General features: G+C 41.1%; 1 protein-coding gene across 1 annotated transcript in view; it reads right to left on the bottom strand.

Moving 5' to 3' along the window:
* The window catches only part of MRC2 (mannose receptor C-type 2), a 97,421-nt gene that overhangs the window by 38,348 nt on the left and 39,630 nt on the right, over nt 1-19,443 (bottom strand). The window contains exons 10-13 of the mRNA XM_060781295.2: nt 7,614-7,729; nt 7,207-7,355; nt 2,268-2,485; nt 220-362 (exon numbers count right to left, since the gene is read on the bottom strand). Coding sequence (XP_060637278.2) covers nt 220-362; nt 2,268-2,485; nt 7,207-7,355; nt 7,614-7,729 — 626 coding nt within the window. The remainder of the gene's footprint in view (nt 1-219; nt 363-2,267; nt 2,486-7,206; nt 7,356-7,613; nt 7,730-19,443) is intronic.

Below are 19,443 nucleotides of genomic sequence, written 5' to 3'. Positions count from 1 at the left end.
TATTTTTAATTAACACATTCTGAGTACCGACTAGGGAGAACAAGGGTGGAAGGAGACACTCTTTAAGAAAAGAAAGGAATCGCCAGATCAACCCCTGTAAGCACATCAGCTACCTTTGCAAATGCATCATCATAACACAGAACTATATGCAAGCGTACACTTCCCACAAACAGTCATACAAAGGTACCTAGAAATTTTGTTTTATAATTCATTCCTCACCCAAAAATCTTGTTGAGAGTGTTGGCCACAAAATGTTCCTCCTCATAACTGCCCAGGCTCAAAAGTTGGGCTTTCAGGTCCTGGCAATACACTTGGGCCGTGATCCAGTTTTTCTTTTCCTGCAGTTTGTCATAGCTGAACACCTGATGTAGAGAAGAAATGGACCAAGTTGCTAATTGATTCCTATTTCCAGAGTGCATGACACCTACTATGTCTTCCCTTTGAAGTTCCCCAAAAACAGAGTTTACAATATTGCAAAAGGAGGTCCAGGACTGTTTTTGTATTTGGCTAGTTTTGAGATACACTCTGTCTCTCTGTGTGTGGCTTTGGCCTTCTGGATGTTGTTGGACTGTTACACTATATAAAATAATTCAAAAAAAATGTGTTATTTCCTGTTTAATTGTGTGGTACTTGCTTTGAAAGTAGTTGTTACACTCCAAACACTTCATTTTTGTGGCTTCAACAATGTTGAATTGATTGAGACCGTGAGATGTTTATTGAAAAACTACAGCAAAAACAAGATTTTCACTGGGTTTTTTTTTTTGGACCTATTAGGAAATGACATTTATATCCCAGGAACAAAAATTGTGTTACACAGTGCCTTCGGGCAGCAGACGCAATTTGCACCATAATGGACCCTGACTGGAATGGCGTTGCGCCAGATGACATTGTGCCTTTGTTTTATTGTTTTAATTATGTTAATGTTATATGTACTGGTTTTAATGATTGTTTTGTATTTGATTGTGTTATATTATTGTAATTGTGATGCAGCGGTCTTGCACTGTACTAATGTAAGCTGTCCTGAGTCCCCATTTGGGGGTTGAGAAGAGACGGGGTACAAATCCCAGTAATAAATGAAAATAATATTTCAATTATCCCAAACACTTGTAATGGTAGCAGGGTTGATGAGAACTGAAATCCAGATTGCTCTAGAGGAGTTAAAATCCTTAATGAATAGATTAGTTTTTATTCTTTTGACAAATTTAAAATATTAGTTGGTCCCTGCTTTCATTTTATTTTGTCTTAGAACTATGTGACTACTCAGTACTAACACAATCTATTACTTACACATGCCTTGAGTCAACTAGTATTGCATCATGATATCTATTGTACATACATAGCTGCTGATTTAAATTCCCATTGATTCAGTGGATTTACTCTATAAAGAATTAACAATTGGATTTAGGTTTTATAATTCAACTAGCCATCCCCTGCCACGCATTGCAGTGGCCCACATGGGGGTTCTCTGTGGGAGGTTTGGCTCAATTCTATCGTTGTGGGATTCAGAATGCTCTTTGATTGTACATGAACTATAAATCCCAGCAACTACAACTCCCGAATGTCAAGATTCTATTTTCCCCAAACTCTACCAGTGTTCACATTCGGGCATATTGAGTATTTGTGTAGAATTTGGTCCAGATCCATCATTGTTTGAGTCCACAGTGATCTCTGGATGTAGGTGAACTACAACCAAAACCAAAGGACACTGCCCACCAAACCCTTCCAGTATTTTCTGTTGGTCATGGGAGAACTGTGTGCCAAGTTTGGTCCAATTCTATTGTCGGTGGGGTTCAGAATGCTCTTTGATTGTAGGTGAACTATAAATCCCAGCAACTACAACTCCCAAATGACAAAATCAATTTTTGTGTGAAGGACATACATTGGGTTGTTAGGTGTCTTGTGTCCAAATTTGGTGTCAATTCGTCCAGTGGTTTTTGAGTTCCCTTAATCCCACAAACGAACATTACATTTTTATTTATATAGATGGTATGACAGGTGGAGAGCCTCTGATGCTCCATAATTCACGATCTCATCAACCTTTGTGCTATCCTCAGCACTTTGGACATACAAGCATTTTGTTTCCTTTCATATTAAGGAAGCACTCAAACTAATTTCTCTTTTTCACACCATAAAAGACACATTGCTATTATGCACTACTACATGGCTTATAATACTATTCAAACACTGTGTTAATATTCAAAGTAAGAAAATTGACTTAAGATGTGAACCATTAGTTTGGATGTGTCCTCCCCTTGCTTGGGGCTTACCTTATAGCAATGCCTCAGCTTGGGGTTGGTGCTCCATCCTATAGGGCAGGTGGCAGTGAGGCTGGGCGTGGGATGTGGGGGAGGAAGCTCAGGATTCACTGGAGTGCCCAAGGTTTGCCTACAGATATATTTGGCCTTGAAATTGATGCAGTTCTTCACCTCCCAGAGTCCCATGGCACTCCCCGTGGCCAAGGCTACGCAGCCACCTTTGTCATAACCTAAAAAGCTCACAGGAAGGGAGAAATATATCAGGGAAAGAGTTTAAACCAAAAGAAATTATTTCCCACTGGTCAGAAAAACCTACTGTATATACTCGAGTATAAGCCGACCGGAATATAAGCCGAGGCACCTAATTTTACCACAAAAACTGGGAAAATGTATTGACTCGAATATAAGCCGAGGGTGGGAAATGCAGCAGCTACTGGTCAATTTCAAAATAAAACTAAATACCAATAAAATTACATTAATTGAGGTACCAGCAGGTTAAATGTTTTGAATATTTACATAAAACTGTAATGTAAGACTGTCCAGCTCTGATGAAACCACTATTCTAGCCTCCTTCAATGTAAATGTGCTTATGTATCCTTCCAATAATAATAAAGGAAGCAAAATAATAAATTTAATAACAATAATAAATAGAGTAAAATAATAAATGTAATAAAAATAGAGTAAAAATGTAAATGTAAATATCAATAATATCAATAATAATATCAATATTCAAGGTCCAGGTGCTTACCTACAAAGCCCTAAATGGTTTGGGACCTGCCTACCTGCGCGACCGCATCTCTGTGTACGAACCCACATGATCTCTTCGCTCATCTGGAGAGGCCCTGCTTATGATCCCACCTCCATCGCAAGCGCAATTGGTGGGGACGAGGGACAGGGCCTTCTCGGTGGTGGCCCCTCGATTCTGGAACTCACTCCCCAAGGACATTAGGCAAGCCCCAACTCTGGCAGTCTTTAAGAGGAGCCTGAAAATGTGGTTGTTCCAGTGTGCCTTCCCAGAATAAAGAAACCCTAAGCAACATGTTCCTAATCGCACTTTACTGATCGCACTTTGGCTCTGCCGTAGGTTTTAATGCATTGTGGTGTTATTGTTACTGTTTATTGCTCTGTTTATGAGTTTATTTATTGTCTGTATTGCTGTTGTTGCTGTTTTTACTGATGTATTTGGGTCGCACCAAGTCCTTCGGGAGATGGTAGTGGGGTATAAAGGATTATTATTATTATTATTATTATTATTATTATTATTATATCAATAATAATATCAATAATAATATCAATAATAATAGAGTAAAATAATACATGTAATAAAATAATAATAGAGTAATAACATAAATATAATAAAAATAATACTAATAACAGAGTTAAATAATAAATAACCTTGGCTCAAGTTTAAGCTTTTTCAGCCTAAAAAGGGAGCTGAAAAACTAGGCTTATACTCGAGTATATACAGTAACTGCCATTTGAAAAAGAGCTGCTGACCTTTTAAAATTCTGTGCATTAAGAAATATTACTGTAAACATCTTAAACACAGGAACAAAGGGGGCTGCCACAGCGAATGCCTGTTGCCCAGTACTATCAACTCTGACAGCACTGACTCCTTAGGATTTCAGGCAGGATTTGTTTCAAGCCTTGCCTACAGATGTCTGGTGGTTTTCCCATTTAAGTGCTAACCAAGCTCAGCCTTGCTATGCTGAGGAAATAAAACGAGGTATGTTCAGGTCAATATGATGATACCATTAATGTCAATCAATAATCTGAGAGAGGAAACTTTTCTCCCCATCTTTTTTGAACAGCATGTATCATTTCATATACTTTTATTACACCCAAATTCGATGTCATTATCTAGCTTAAAAGAGACCTGTACATTTTAGCTTCTCCTACACCAGAGAATTGTGTGAGAGAGAATTTTGAATTAGGAGATGGTTTTAAAGCAGGTTTGAAAACAGATGGTTGAGGAGGCAAGAATTACAGCTGAGATTTGGTACCTAAAGTATGAGGATTAGTAAACCGTAACTACAAGCTTTGATGAAAATACACTTTAAAATTATTTTACATATTGTTTCATAAATTGTATTTGTTCAATTAAGCTAAACTATTCGTCCAAGCTATCTAGACTGGAGAATTTGACAGAAGTAGAAGATAAAATATTTAGGTTATAGTGGCAACAAATTTCCAGAAACTGGAAGTAGAAAAAGTTAAGTCCATGGTTGGGGAATATTACAAGAATCTGGCAGGGTGTGTTTGTGTGTGTTGAGGCTTCCAAATCTGGTTATTTGTGGTAAGCAAGTGCCATGGGAAAAGGCGAGGTTCCCAAAATGGTTTTTTTCTAGTTTAAAGTGGTGTGGGGAAAAAACAGTTTTAAATCCCAGGTTCCTGAAGAATTAACCCAAGTGGAAAGATATAACAAAAACACAGACTTCCAACCAAATGTAAACCCTGCTTGCCTTACCAGGGATGCCAGTCTCTCCCCTCCCTCCCTCTCCTCATATAAAGAAATGAACATCTGAACAAGGCTATAGCTCAACTTAGTTAGTACTTAGATGGGAGATGGCCAATGAATACTAGGTGTTATAGGCTATATTTCGGATTTATTTTTTTTTGGTTGTATCAGGAGCAACTTGAGAAACTGCAAGTCGCTTCTGGTGTGAGAGAATTGGCCGTCTGCAAGGATGTTGCCCAGGGGACGCCCTGATGTTTTGATGTTTTATCCTTGTGGGAGGCTTCTCTCCTGTCCCCACATGAGGAGCTGGAGCTGATAGAGGGAGCTCATCCACGCTCTCCCCGGATTCGAACCTGCAACCTGTTGGTCTTCAGTCCTGCCAGCACAAGGATTTAACCCACTGTGCCACTGAGGGCTCAACATATTTCAGATGAGGGAACTGGCAAAACCACTTCTTAATAGTCTTTTCCCAAGAAAACCCAGTGAAATTCCATAAAGTCACCATACATCAACAGGGGACTTGAAAGAACATAAAACTACAGTGTACATCTAAGTGGGAGAAAGTGTGGTCCAGTAATGTCCCCGAAAGACCCCTAGTCCTAAGAAAGATTTAGAAACTATTCTAGAAGATACCTCAAACCATCAGAATAGCACAGCGATTTGGTTCCCACGACATCTCACAACTGCCCTCAAAAACAAACAAACAAACAAACGCTCTGAGTCTGAATCCCATAACTAAAAATGGCATGACATCATGGCCCATCACTGAGGAAGCAAGTATGACACCCACTAGACGAGGAACAAAATGGGTTCCTTCCCAATACACAAATGTACACACATAAACATGCATATAAACACAGAGCTTTGGAAACATTACTTTAGAATTGTCACAATTAATATGGCCACTGGCTTTGTATGTGTGTGTAGCTGAGTGTTGAGCCAAACTTTATGATGCTTAAGTAAATTTACTAAAAAAACAAACCAGGCAAACCATGGACATTGAAACAAACACATGTGTTTAACAGAAGAGAAGAAAGGATCAATTGATATGAGTAACAAAATAAATGAGCCGCTGTGAGTCGCCCCCGGGCTGAGAACAGCGGTATATAAGCGAAGTAAATGAAATAAATAAATAAATGGAAAGGAAGCTACAGACTGAAATGTTGTTGTTGTGTGCCTTTAGGGCCAGCTAACACCTTCTAACAAAAGATTCCCCCAGGCAACAACCAGCCAGGCTTTCAAGCTGAAAGGCATTAAATGCTAATCAAGGTGGCCAATTGCAACATTCACACTTGCCTCAAGCAGACAAGAGTTCTTTCTCCCACCTTGGAGATGATTCCACAGTTATATAAACCTCACTTGCCTCGTTTCCAACAAACCCCTCAACCTCTGAGGATACCTGCCATAGATGTGGGTGAAACATCAGGAGAGAATGCTTCTGGAACATGGCCATAAAGTCCAAAAAACTCACAGAACCCAATGATTTTGGTCACGAAAGCCTTCAACAACACTTTAAATAGTTTCTGATCCACAGTGCCCTCAAGGAGACTCTATTATGGGGTTTTCATAAGCTCGCCTGGTAAGTACAAGGGAGAGAGCTTTTTCCTCTATGCCCCCCCCCCCCCGACTCTGGAACTTATTACCTGGAGAAATTAGGAAAGCCCCTACCCTAGAAACCTTTAAAAAGAACCTTAAAACCTGGCTCTTTCGCTGCGCCTTTGGTGATTAGGTATCCAACCTCACACTATTGCTTAGCCTCAACGTTTTGTCATTCGTAGGAAAGCTTGATTCCACAACCCCCGCAATAATGAGCCCTCCTCCGCAAATAACCTGCTTCTCTTTTCGTAGAAGCAGGTTATTTGCTTCTCTCGCCCGAATTTTTAATTAGTTTTTAATTAGTTTTTCTTTTAATCATTACATGTAACCCACCCATTGTCACTGTGATTGTGCTTATTGTAATTTTATATTGTTAAGTATTCAAATGTTTTATGTAATCATGATGTTGTTTATTGTTCGCGTTTTCGGTTTGCGTTTTCGGTTTTACTCTATTGTAATTTGTTGTTTGGGCTTGGCCTCATGTAAGCTGCTCTGAGTCCCCATTGGGGAGATGGTGGCGGGGTATAAATAAAGTTTATTATTATTATTATTATTATTTTCTTGATAAGATTTGTTTGGGGTGTACTTTGTGTTATTTGCCCAAGGTCACCCATGTCTTTCTATGGCTGAGCAGGGATTCAAATCTGGGTCTCCAGAGTCATAGTCGAATGCTCTAGCCATGACACCACACTGACACCCAGACCAAAATACAGAAATATTAATAATCCGAATACTTCAATTACAATTTACTTCTTCGAAAGAAGAATATCTGAAAGACTGTTTTGAAGCTACGTGGTAGAACCAATAGATACTTGTTATAATAGTCCACTAGGAATGTAATCAGCAAGACAACTTAATTGGAAAATACTGAACAAACTGTACAAACATATTTTTTACCAGGTTGGTTTCTATTCCAGTGGGTGTATGTGACTTCGTCCCCGCTCAACCAATGGAAGGAGCCTGTTTCGTTTATGTCTTGTAGAGCTGTCCAAAAATATTCGTCTTCCCAGCCATAAATTAGGCTGCTCACATAGGCCTGTTCAAACCTTGTCAAGGGAGACAAAGGAATGTGTCAGTCACTGCTTCATGACATCCACCAATCCTTGTTTTTTCCACAAGAGCTTGACGTTCAATATGTCTGTCTGCCGATTTACAACCACCTGGCTTCCAGGTAGCTTCTGATCCTTCCAAAGACAATCCAAAAGATCAAGGGCCTCACTCACCATTTCCCTCTCCCCACATCTGCAATGGGATATATTGGTAATTTCAATGTTACAAAATTAATCGGTGTAACTGACACCCACCTGTTGGTGATAGTGACGAGGGTAGACCCATAATCCATGCACATCTTTCGAGCTTCACTGTACACCTCGTGGTCAACTCCTAGCCAATAGCAAGATGGACTGTGCCATTTCCAACCCTGAAAAAAACCAATTAATAATAATAATAATAATAATAATAATAGTTCCCCGCCTCTTGGCATGATTCGAGGTGGGGTACCATACAGTTAAAACACCCAGATACAACACAATACCATTACATACATAGTACAACAATTAAAACACAACAAAGCAACATATCTGAATGGAGAAATCGTGGGAAATTTTAATTGAACTTTAAGCTGTTTTGTTCTGTTTTGATTCATTATGAAAGTTAAGTTATGCTTCTATTGTTGTTGCTATGATCAACATAAATAGCAGCAGCGGCTTGAAAATCCCCTTTATCATTTGGACTAAAATGCAAAGCAAACTTACTGCTCCGCCAACATGGAAACCAGCAGCCAACCCTACTATATCACTCTGGGGCCCATGGCACCTTCAGTAATTGTAATTATTTAAATTTGTGGCTTTGGGGGATGGGGGTCCCTTTTTTGGTGCTCCACAGAACACAAAAGGATTTTTTTTTTCACACAACACCATGATTGTACTTTAAACATCATGGCTGCATCCTATAGAATCCTTGGTTTATGGTTTCATGATGCACTGAAGATCTCTAAACAAGAAGTGTAATTGCCTCTCCCTAAACTGCAAATCTCAGAATCTGATAAAACGGAGCCATGGTAGTTAAAGCAGGATCATAGCACTATTTGCAAGTGTGTGTTTTAACTGTTGACAAATGAGCTCTAATGTGTGATGATCCTAAGAACAAGGAACCTCCAAGATGTCTATTACTAATGGGCCTCTTCCTTTAATATGTCTATCCATCCAGTCTCCCTTTCATCCTACTGCCTTCCACTTTAATTTTTTTTCTAATGAGTTATGTCATCTTGTGATATTTGTAGGATAAAATAGCCTTAAAATATTTTTAAGGGAAAGTGGAAATCCAGAATAGTGCAGAAAATTATTTTTCCCCATAACTATCTGGCTGCTGCCTTCCAAAGTTTGAGCATCCTTCTTCCATTCCCTTTCTCCCAGAGTAACACAAAATAACACTCTCATTTGTGAGATTGTGGTAAGAGTGAAAGCCAGTGGCACCAGCGAACAAGAAAGCACCCGGAAAGAAAGAGGGACAAAATACACACAGTGACATAGATGGCAATGTTTCTCCTGTGAGTTTACAATATTGAAAACATGCATTTATTTATTTACACATACATACTCATCTCACCTTTCCTCAACATCTGGAAACCAAGGTGGTATATAAAAATGAAAGCAGACAGAAATAAACACAGAGAAAGAGGTTAAAAACTAGGAAATGTTATAGAGGAAATATAATTAAACTAACGGTAAAATTAAAAACAATTTAAATCAGACACAGGCAAACTTTGGCCCTCCAGGTGTTTTGGACTTCAACTCCCACAATTCCTAACAGCCGGTAGCCGGTAGGCTGTTAGGAATTGTGGGAGTTCAAGTCCAAAACACCTGGAGGGCCAAAGTTTGCCCATGTCTGATTTAAAGCATATCTATTAAAAAGGCAAGAAATGAAAACAATACAGCACAGTACTATAAGTCCTTTCATTGCATCCAGGAGTGAACATATTACATCTATACTAAAGTCATTCCACTTGTAAATTTAACTTGTATCTTGTTGTATTTTTAATAGTGTTTTGTTTAAATGATGTTGTATCCTGCCTCAAGATGCAGGGAAAGGCGGCTCATAAACTCACTGTTATTATTGTATTAGTATAGCTAGTCAGTTCCCAAATTCCTACTGGATTTTTTTTAAAGTGTTTTTTCCCTTGCATACAGGAGGACTAGAAATTGGATGCCGGTTAAACCTTTCAAACAGAAGAGTTTCGGAACATGAAAGCATTTTCCAGTGAGGCTCTGTCCTGCATTTCCACCAGATATGTCTATAGGAATATCGGGACCAAGGAAAGGGCCTCTAGTGAAAATCTCAAAGCCAAGGAGAATTCAGTCTATCAGACAGCCTTGGTCTGAGCAGTATAGGGAATTGTAGGGAATTGTAGGTAACTTAGAAACACACCAGTTGCCAATGGTGCGGCTGTACCAAAGAATGTGTGCTCCCTGTCACTTGCCCTGCAATCCGGCTGCACCTCTTCAAGTTCCTGGGATAGGTTGTCCACAGACACAGAGAACCCGCCAGGTAGGAAGACAGAATAGCTATCTGTGGGGTTTTTTTCCATGCCAGGAATAATTGAGAAACTGCAAGTCACTTCTGGTGTGACAGAATTGGCGATCTGCAAGGACATTGCCTAGGGGTCGCCCAGATGTGTTACCACCCTGTGGGAGGCTTCCCTCATGTCCCTGCATGGGAAGCTGGAGCTGACAGATGGGAGCTGACCCCTCTCCCCGGATTCGAACTGCCAACCTTTTGTTCAGCAGTCCTGCCAGCACAAGGGTTTAACCCATTGTGCCACCTGGGGCTCTGCTATCTATGGTGTAATTGCAGGTGTATAAAGGGAGTGGCTACAACTAATTCAACACTGTCTGAGCTCTGCAAGTGCAGCATTTTTCCGAATGAAGCAGAGAGTGTTTGAGGACTGGGACATCTGTAGGGATACCAAGGTGCTTGTTTATAAAGCTATTGTCCTCCCAACCCTGCTATACGCCTACGAGACCAGGACAGTCTACAGGCGCCACACGCAACTCCTGGAATGATTCCATCAGTGTTGCCTCTGAAAAATCCTGCAAATCTCTTGGGAAGACAAGCAGACAAATTTCTGCTGGAAGAAGCAAAGACCACCAGCATTGAAGCGATGGTCCTCTGCCATCAACTCCGCTGGACCAGCCATGTTGTCCGGATGCCTGACCACCGTCTCCCAAAGCAGTTGCTCTACTCCGAACTCAAGAATGGAAAATGGAATGTTGGTGGGCAGGAAAAGAGATTTAAAGATGGGCTTCAAAGCCAACCTTAAAAACTCTGGCATAGACACTGAGAACTGGGAAGCCCTGGCCCTTGAGCGCTCCAGTTGGAGGTCAGCTGTGACCAGCAGTGCTGCAGAATTTGAAGAGGCACAAATGGAGGGCGAAAGAGAGAAACATGCCAAGAGGAAGGCGTGTCAAGCCAACCCCAACTGGGACCACCTCCCACTTGGAAACCGATGCCCTCACTGTGGGAGAAGATGGAGATCAAGAATAGGGCTCCACAGTCGCCTATGGACCCACCGCTAGGATACTACACTTGGAGGACCATCATCCTCAGACTACGAGGGATCGCCTAAGTAAGTAAGTACAACTAAGAATATAATCAAAATCAAGAACACTGATGTCTGGCTAGGCAACATTACAAGTATTATATAACTAAGCAGAGAGCTAACAATTATGACTCAGATGTTGTGGTTAAAACAGAGGCTTATGAGCAAAACAAAGCAACATCTTTGTAAATGGCAGTGTGGTATCCAGCAGTCCTCAAATCATAAGCCACATATAGAACTTGCTTTCTGAGGGGGAACAGATGCAGATTACAGAATCTAACCAACAAGATAAACAAACACATTCTTGAATTCTAAGAGGAAAAGATATATAAGGAGTCTTTCCATTCTAGAGGCTCCACAGCCAGTAATCTGTTGTAATGGGATTTCTTGCTTCAGGACCTGGACTTCAGGTCCTATCACAGACACAGAAACTCCCCCACCTCCCAAGATAATACTCCCAACCAGAAGTGGCCATAAGTCAATGTCCCTTTCCCCTAAAAAAAAAACCTTTTGAGGGGCATATCAGGAAAAGATAAGAGGGTTTAAACCCATTAGGGTTTCAATAAACTATGATTCTCAGAATTCCACAAGATACAGCCATGTCAGTCGCTTCTGCCACCACGAGATGCAGAGCCAACCTTAAGAAATGGGGCTACAAAGTTGACTCCACGACATGTGAGTGTGGAGAAGAGCAAACTACAGACCACCTGATGCAATGCAACCTGAGCCATGCTACATGCACAATGGAGGACCATCTTATAGTAACACCAGAGGCACTCCAAGGGGCCAGCTACTGGTCAAAGGACATTTAATAGAATACCAAGTCTGCAAACTTTGTGTTTTGTTTGTTTGTCTGTTTTCTAATGCAATACAACTGTTTTGGTTCGCTCCTGACACGATAAATAAATAAAGTCATGTCAGTTAATTTGGAATAGAAGTGCAAGAGTTGTGCTGTGTAAAAGGGTCCTTTCTGATTTCCAGGAAAGGCTACTTCCCTTTTATTGGTAAGAACAAAAGTCAGTCTGGGTGGCTTGAGAGCAGTGTAAAAACACCCGGAGTTCAAAAGCAAGCCTGTCAGTGCAATCCTGCCCATGCTTCCTCAAAAGTAAGTCCCAATGAATTTTGTGAGGCATTTCTCCAAGCAGATAATGCACTGGATTGCACTGTATGTCTCTCTGCCTCATTCCCCTAAGTGAAAATACACAATTAAGACTGACCTTGCTTGAATGAGTTGTTACGATGGCTGCCGCAAGCATTAAAAACGCAGCATAAAATGACAGAAAGGTTACAAGAATCACTTGAAACCACTTGCACTTCATGTAAGTAAACAAAATCCATTTGGCTGGCATGGCCTAGTGTGCCAGAGGCACCTTGTACATCACAGGGAACTGGGTTAACTGGCCTTGCAATCCTGTCTGGAATACTGAGGTTTCCAGGAGCTCCCATTTGATGGGAAAGAAAATAAACAATTGTTTGGACATGGGCTGTGTGTCAAGGATAGTGGTCTCTTCAAAGGGTAAAACTTGTCCTATTTATCTGTTTGAAAGCTAGTCTCTTGCTGTGTAAAAGGGTCCTTTCTGATTTCCTTTCTAAAACCAGTTATCTAGGTTAATTTTTAAGGTCACAGCACACACAATGAAGCAGCCAATAAATTTAGAATGAGGAAAAATCATATCAAGAAGGCTGCTTTGTGGGCACTGAATTCACCCTGTCAAGTGGTCTGTGTCTGGCCCTTGATCTGAGAAATGAAAACTCAATCGCTTTCTTGAGCAAAAGAAAAGAAAGTTCAAACCCCACCACAGCCTGCTTTCATATTTCTGGTTTGTTGACATTGGAGCCTCTTCGGAGCTGGAAACACAATGGGGCCTCTTAAGGCCAAGGCAGCTCAAACTAGTCAGGCAGATGGAAGGGGATTCTGCTTTGACATCCTAAAAGCATCTTTTGATGGCAACCACAGGCTCCACCACTGTCAACACAGAGTGGAAAAGACCTTTGAAAAGAGGCAGCAGATCAAAACCTGAGCGGGAAGGAAAGAAGGAAGAGAATAAATGAGCAGGAACAAAGAAACATCAACTCCTGGTAACCCAGCAGGTGGGGAAGGAAAACAGACTTAGGAAGTTTCAGTCTGGGAGATATTTTGGTCTTTCTCCCAAAAAATAATGCTAGGAATAGAAGTATTGAGACATAAGGGAAGCAAAGGATCATCTACTCCTGCTTTCTCAAACATAATACCATAATGTTTGGGGTTACAGCTCCCATGGTACCTGAATCACTGTCATGGTGAATGACCTTGGAGTTGGAATCAAAAACATCTAGTAATCTCTAGGATGGAAAATGGGTGTAGCCCAATGTTTCAAAGTCAGTAGCACCATCAGATGAAAAACAATAATCTCACTTGAACCTCATTCTCAAGAAGACAAATATTGTGCTAGGCCTTCTTGAGTATCACAGCCATCATATGTTTTCTAGCCAAGCCAACTTTCCCTATTCTTTTCTCAAAATGGAGAGAGATGCAGAGAATAATGCTTAATGAGATTTATTTATTTACAGCTTTTATATTCCGCCCTTCTTACCCTGCAGGGGACTCAGGGCGGATTACAGTGTACACATATATGGCAAACATTCAATGCCAATTTTGACATACAACATATACAGACATAGAGAGAGGTATTTAACTTTTTCTGGCCGCCAGGGGAGCTGTCACTTTTATCGTCCATCTGTGACACTGATGAAGTACTTCCGCATTCCCCGCATGCTTTTGCTGGAGTCTTTTTTATGGCCTCATAAATTAGTTAATTTAGCCTCCCCACACTTTAAGGTGGTACCTTATTTTCCTACTTGACAGATGCAACTGTCTTTGGGGTTGCAAAGGTCAACAACAGGCTACACAATTGGCTGGAAACCCACTCCAACCCGGGCTGGCTTCAAACTCGTGACCTTTTGGTCAGAGTGATCTTAATGCAGCTGACACTCAGCCAGCTGCACCAGATTCCCTTCCTCGCAATGCTTCTGCCCGATTTTCTAAGGCATTTGCCAATTTTAGAAGATAAGAGGAGAAAGACAATTTCAGCAGAATTATACTTGGGAGCAAAATACTGCCCCAGGCACTGCCAGGCCATCAAATGCTAATAAAGGTGGTCAGTTGAAACATTCACACCTAGCTCCAACAGACAAAAGTTCTTTGTCCCACCCTGGTCATTCCACAGATATATAAATCCATTTTCCTAGTTCCAACAGACCTCACTACCCCTGAGGATGCTTGCCATAGATGCAGGCGAAACATCAGGAGAGAATGCCTCTAGAACAGTGGTTCTCAACCTGGGGTCCCCAGATGTTTTTGGCCTTCAACTCCCACAAATCCTAACAGCTGGTAAACTGACTGGGATTTCTGGGAGTTGTAGGCAAAAAAAACCCATCTGGGGACCCAGGTTGAGAACCACTGCTCTAGAACATGGCCATATAGCTCGAAAAAACCTACAACAACCCAGAATTATACTTTTCTTGTGACCCCTCTTGGCTTTCTATTCTGGCTGAAAAGCATTCTTAGCCTATTATTTACTGATTGACTCATCTCACTGATTTGATTTACATTTTGACTTTCCTTCTAGGATTAGTTTCAAGATATATTTCTTTAAAGTTCTAGTCAAGGCAGAATGACTTATATGTAACACATATTAATTAATCATACTATTAAAACATCAGTTAACATTATTTTAAAATTTCACATTTGCAGTTAAATATTATAAAGCCCGGAACTTCCCTTTCAGAAGGGCAATCAATAAAATCAATACCTGGCTGAATGGAAATGTTTTTGCCTGCTAACTAAAGGACAACAATGAGAGAGCCCAATCCAACCTCCACGGGAAGTAGGGTTTGCACTTGGGATATGGGCTCTCTGTCTTGAACCCTTAGCAAATCCTGCTCCATCAAATGGGATGAAGGCATCTATTCTCCCTTACCCTCTAAGCCCCAACTGTACCTGAACCCTCCCAATGCAGCTATTGCCCACTGTTGGTGCCAAAGGGATCTCAGATCTAGTATAGAAACCTGATTAGGAAGGGAGTCCCATAATCTGGCCCAAAGGAATGACACAAGTCATGATTGTCTTTTTTCTCAAGATGGGATGGGGAATCTTCAGCTTGCCATCATACCTAATACTCCCATTATTGTTGTTGTTGTTGTTCACTCGTCCAGTTGTTTCTGACTCTTCATGACCTCATGGACCAGCCCACGCCAGAGCTCCTGTTGGCCGTCACCTCCCCCAGCTCCTTCAGAGTCAAGCCAGTCACTTCAAGGATGCCATAGTCCCATCTTCCAATGTCATACCGACATATCTCTGGTTGTACTGGTCCATTTAGTTTTCTTGGCAAGAATACTGAGGTGGTTTGCCATTGCCTTCCCCAGGGATCGTGCTTGGTCTGACCTCTCTGCCACAACCGTCCCATCTTAGGTAGCCCTTCACGGTTTCGCTCATGACATCATTGAGGTGCTCAAGCTCTAGCGCCACGACAAGGTGGCGATCCTTTGCTGGATACTTATACCTCACTATTAGCAAGGCTGACTAATATTGGGGAAATGGGGTTCAATAGTATCTGAAAGTGGAGTGTAGCTTATAATAATTCCTGACTGGGTGGAGATAGCCTTCCCAGCAGCCTCTTCGTTAAAACCAGCTGTAGACGAAGAAGATACTAAAGTGCTCTCGGCCATGTTTCTAATTGAAGGGAGAGATTGCATGACATCAACATCATGTTTTCCTATTGGGCAAGACAATATGTAGAGGTACATGTGGCATATGTGAAGCTAAAGGCAGATTAATAAATAAAATTCCCCATAAAGGTGAATAGCCTTTTCAGACAGCATAAAGAGCCCACAGCTATCTTTTCCTGGTTATGTGGGAGAACTATGGATGCCTTGAGGTCTGTGAGGGACCTTCTTATGATGCCAAAGACAAAAGAGAGATGTAAGGAGGAAAGAAGAAGGGGGGGGGGAGGAGAAAGATATTTGAAGTCAGCCTTCATTCAAGTTTGCAATGCTGCCTGCGAGGACTATATCCCCTAGACAGCTCCAGCAGATGGGCTCAGCCTTTGCCAAAAATACCATCTTGGTTGCTTTATGACAAGAGGCAGGGGTTGCTGGGTTTCTAGCAGGGGTTTGTGAGCCAGCAAAGGGACAGAGAGCCTCCGACAGCTGGAGGGAACTTCAAGAGGAAATGTAAACATCCAGCTGGAAAAAAACTTAGAAATGCTGATGCTAGGAACAGAAGGAAGGGAAAGGAAGACCCATGACTAGTGTGTTGCATTTTAATTTGGATTCAAATCACTGGCCAGTCCTGAATTTGCAATTTGGCAGCCTTGAAAGAGTAAGCTGTTTTCAGACTCATTTCCCCAAATCTGCAAAATGGGAACAATTTCGAACTAAATTATGAAGTTTTCAAGAGATAGAGAAAAGCAACAAAGATTAAAAGTAACCAAACAAAAAATAACAATATAATCCTAGTCCTAATACATTTGAAGAACCCTTAATCATAATATATACTTTTAATACAACTGGCTTGGAGGAAAATCCCTTTTTTCTGGGGCAGATTGATCAAGTTCATTGAAGCTGGAAAATGTGATGAAACACACAGTGGGAATAATGCCCATCTCTGTGCAACTGTTTTCTTGGTTTTGTATTTTTTTTTTACATTTCTCTCTTTCAGAGACTGGATCTACACTGCCCTATATTCCTGGATATGATCCCAGATTATCTACTTTGAACTGGATTATATGAGTCTATATTACCAGATAAATGTGGGATAAACAGATAATTTGGAATCAGATGCTGAACAATAGATCCAGCCTGAAACAGATGTGTCGAATAAGCTAAAAATATAAATGTTATTGGGTTGTTGTACACTTTTCCTTGCCATACATCAAGGGAACCACTGACCGCATAGGGAAGCTGAAGAGGAAACACAACATACAAACTATCTACAGACCCACCAAGAAAATCCAACAAATGCTACATTCAGCAAAGGACAAGAGGGATCCTCTCACTTCTGCAGGAGTCTACCGTATACCATGCAGCTGCGGAGAAGTCTACATAGGGACCAACAAACACAGCATTGCCCAAACACGAATCAACGAACATGAAAGGCACTGCAGACTACTTCAACCAGAGAAGTCAGACATAGCAGAGCACCTGATGAACCAACCTGGACATAGCATTTTATTTGAGAACACAGAAATGCTGGACCACTCTCACAATCACCATGTCAGACTACACAGAGAAGCCACTGAAATACACAAGCATGTGGACAATTTCAACAGAAAGGAGGAAACCATGAAAATGAACAAAATATGGCTACCAGTATTAAAAAACTCTAAAATTACAACAGCACAACAAGGACATCTAATCACCTCTCTCAACAAAAGTTTGCTCTAGGCACTGTCAGGCCATTATATGCTAATCACGGTGGTCAGTTGAAACATTCACACCTAGCTCCAGCAGACAAGAGTCCTTTGTCCCACCCTGGTCATTCCACAGATATATAAACCCATTTTCCTAGTTCCAACAGACCTCACTACCTCTGAGGATGCTTGCCACAGATGCAGGCGAAACGTCAGGAGAGAATGCCTCTAGACCATGGCCATATAGCCCGAAAAAACCTGCAACAACCCAGTGATTCCGGCCATGAAAGCCTTCAACAATACATATGTTATTGATATGTCAGAGTGTTTAAAGTATAGCAATAGGAATAGCAACAACACTGCAGTTGAGCAACAGCAAACCACAATAGTTCGACTTCATAAAATAATGGTAAAATAACAGATAATTCGTGAGAACCATTAAGTTCTCCCAGAGCTGTAGAACTTCATCTCCCAGCTGCCTAAACCAGCATAAGCCACAGATGAGGGATGCTGTACATCTCAGCAACAAACAGAAGGTTCCATAATTCAAACCAAGAATATACTGTCAGAAAATAGCTGTCAGAAAGGTTTACTTATAACCTGAGCATTTGCAAGTGAATAACAGCAGTGTATTTAGAAGCATATGGTCTCCATTCATTATGTATGCCAGTGAAGACAATGTATCTGTACAGTTCACCAGCTGATCAATTTAAAGCATGGAGAAAACAAACCAGGTAGACACATGCCTTCTGAAGGTGGGAGAGGGAAGAAGGGGAATTTCTGGATCTCAGAACCCAGCAAGACTTGCTTATACACAGAGTCACATCCAGACATTTGTAATTCATGAGCACAGATTTCATGAGCACAGATTTTCATTTTCTATGGATCCAGGCAAATTTCTATAAAGCACTTCAATCATTACCCAGGGCTAGATTCAGAAATCATTATGTTATAATAATTCAAGAATGGTTGTTTGCCCCAAGGGTTGGGAACAGAGGAAATGAGTATCTGAGATGGAAGAAGGATTTTTGTAAAGGAGGGGAGCTTTGGGATTTTCCTTTGGATGGAATACTGGCAATGTGAACAACACTATGCATAATATGCATGATTGAGACTCCAGATGGGAAAAGCAACATCATTCAAAACTAAGCTTTTTGGGCCATATCCCCTGTAATACCTCAATAAACACAAAATTTTCAAAGCTTTGCCTCCTTTATCAAATCATTTTGGATTGCTATATGACAAAGCTTTTTAAAAATGCACAAAACTGTACAACATAATAGGAGAGTAGCAAATATGCAGGGATATAATGAGGAACACAGCCAAGTAACAATGTCACTCAAGTAAGGTTCCAGAGCGCTTTGGTGATGACTGAGAAATTGGCACATTTTGTAATTAGAACCGTGATTGATTTTAAACAAGAATGGAATGTTTGTGGGCAGGAAAAGAGATTCAAAGACGGGCTCAAAGCCAACCTTGAAAACTCTGGCATAGACACTGAGAACTGGGAAGCCCTGGCCCTTGAGCGCTCCAGTTGGAAGTCAGCTGTGACCAGCAGTGCTGCAGAATTTGAAAAGGCACAAATGGAGGGCAAAAGAGAGAAATGTGCCAAGAGGAAGGCATGTCAAGCCAACCCCAACCAGGACCGCCTTCCACCAGGAAACCGATGCCCTCACTGTGAGAGAAGATGCAGATCAAGAATAGGGCTCCACAGTCACCTACAGACCCACCGCCAGGATACTACACTTGGAGGACCATCATCCTCGGACCATGAAGGATCGCCTACGTAAGTAAGTAAGTACTACCTTCCACTTAGGAATTCAGAGACTGCCTGACCAAACACCACAGAGTAATGACACTCACTCCCATCCCTCTTCTGTCAGAAATCCCACAACCACTAGCATCATTTCTGGATGGGAGATGGATGATTATTAGCCAAAGTTGCCATTTTTTGTTCATAAACACCTGAGCCAACATTTAAAAAAATCTCCATCCTCAAAGCTGTGTAATAAATTTCATTTAAGAGGTCTCTAACCAAACAATCAAATGCTAAGAAACCATTGCTACTTTTCTCCTCTGGAAAACTGCAAACCAGCCTTAATCTTCTGTACAGAGAACTCAGTACTTATCTCAGTCAAAAAAATCAAG

The sequence above is a fragment of the Anolis sagrei genome, chromosome 6 (genome assembly GCF_037176765.1).
Source record: "Anolis sagrei isolate rAnoSag1 chromosome 6, rAnoSag1.mat, whole genome shotgun sequence".
NCBI lineage: Eukaryota > Metazoa > Chordata > Lepidosauria > Squamata > Dactyloidae > Anolis > Anolis sagrei.
This window is presented reverse-complemented; position numbering and strand designations above follow the sequence as displayed.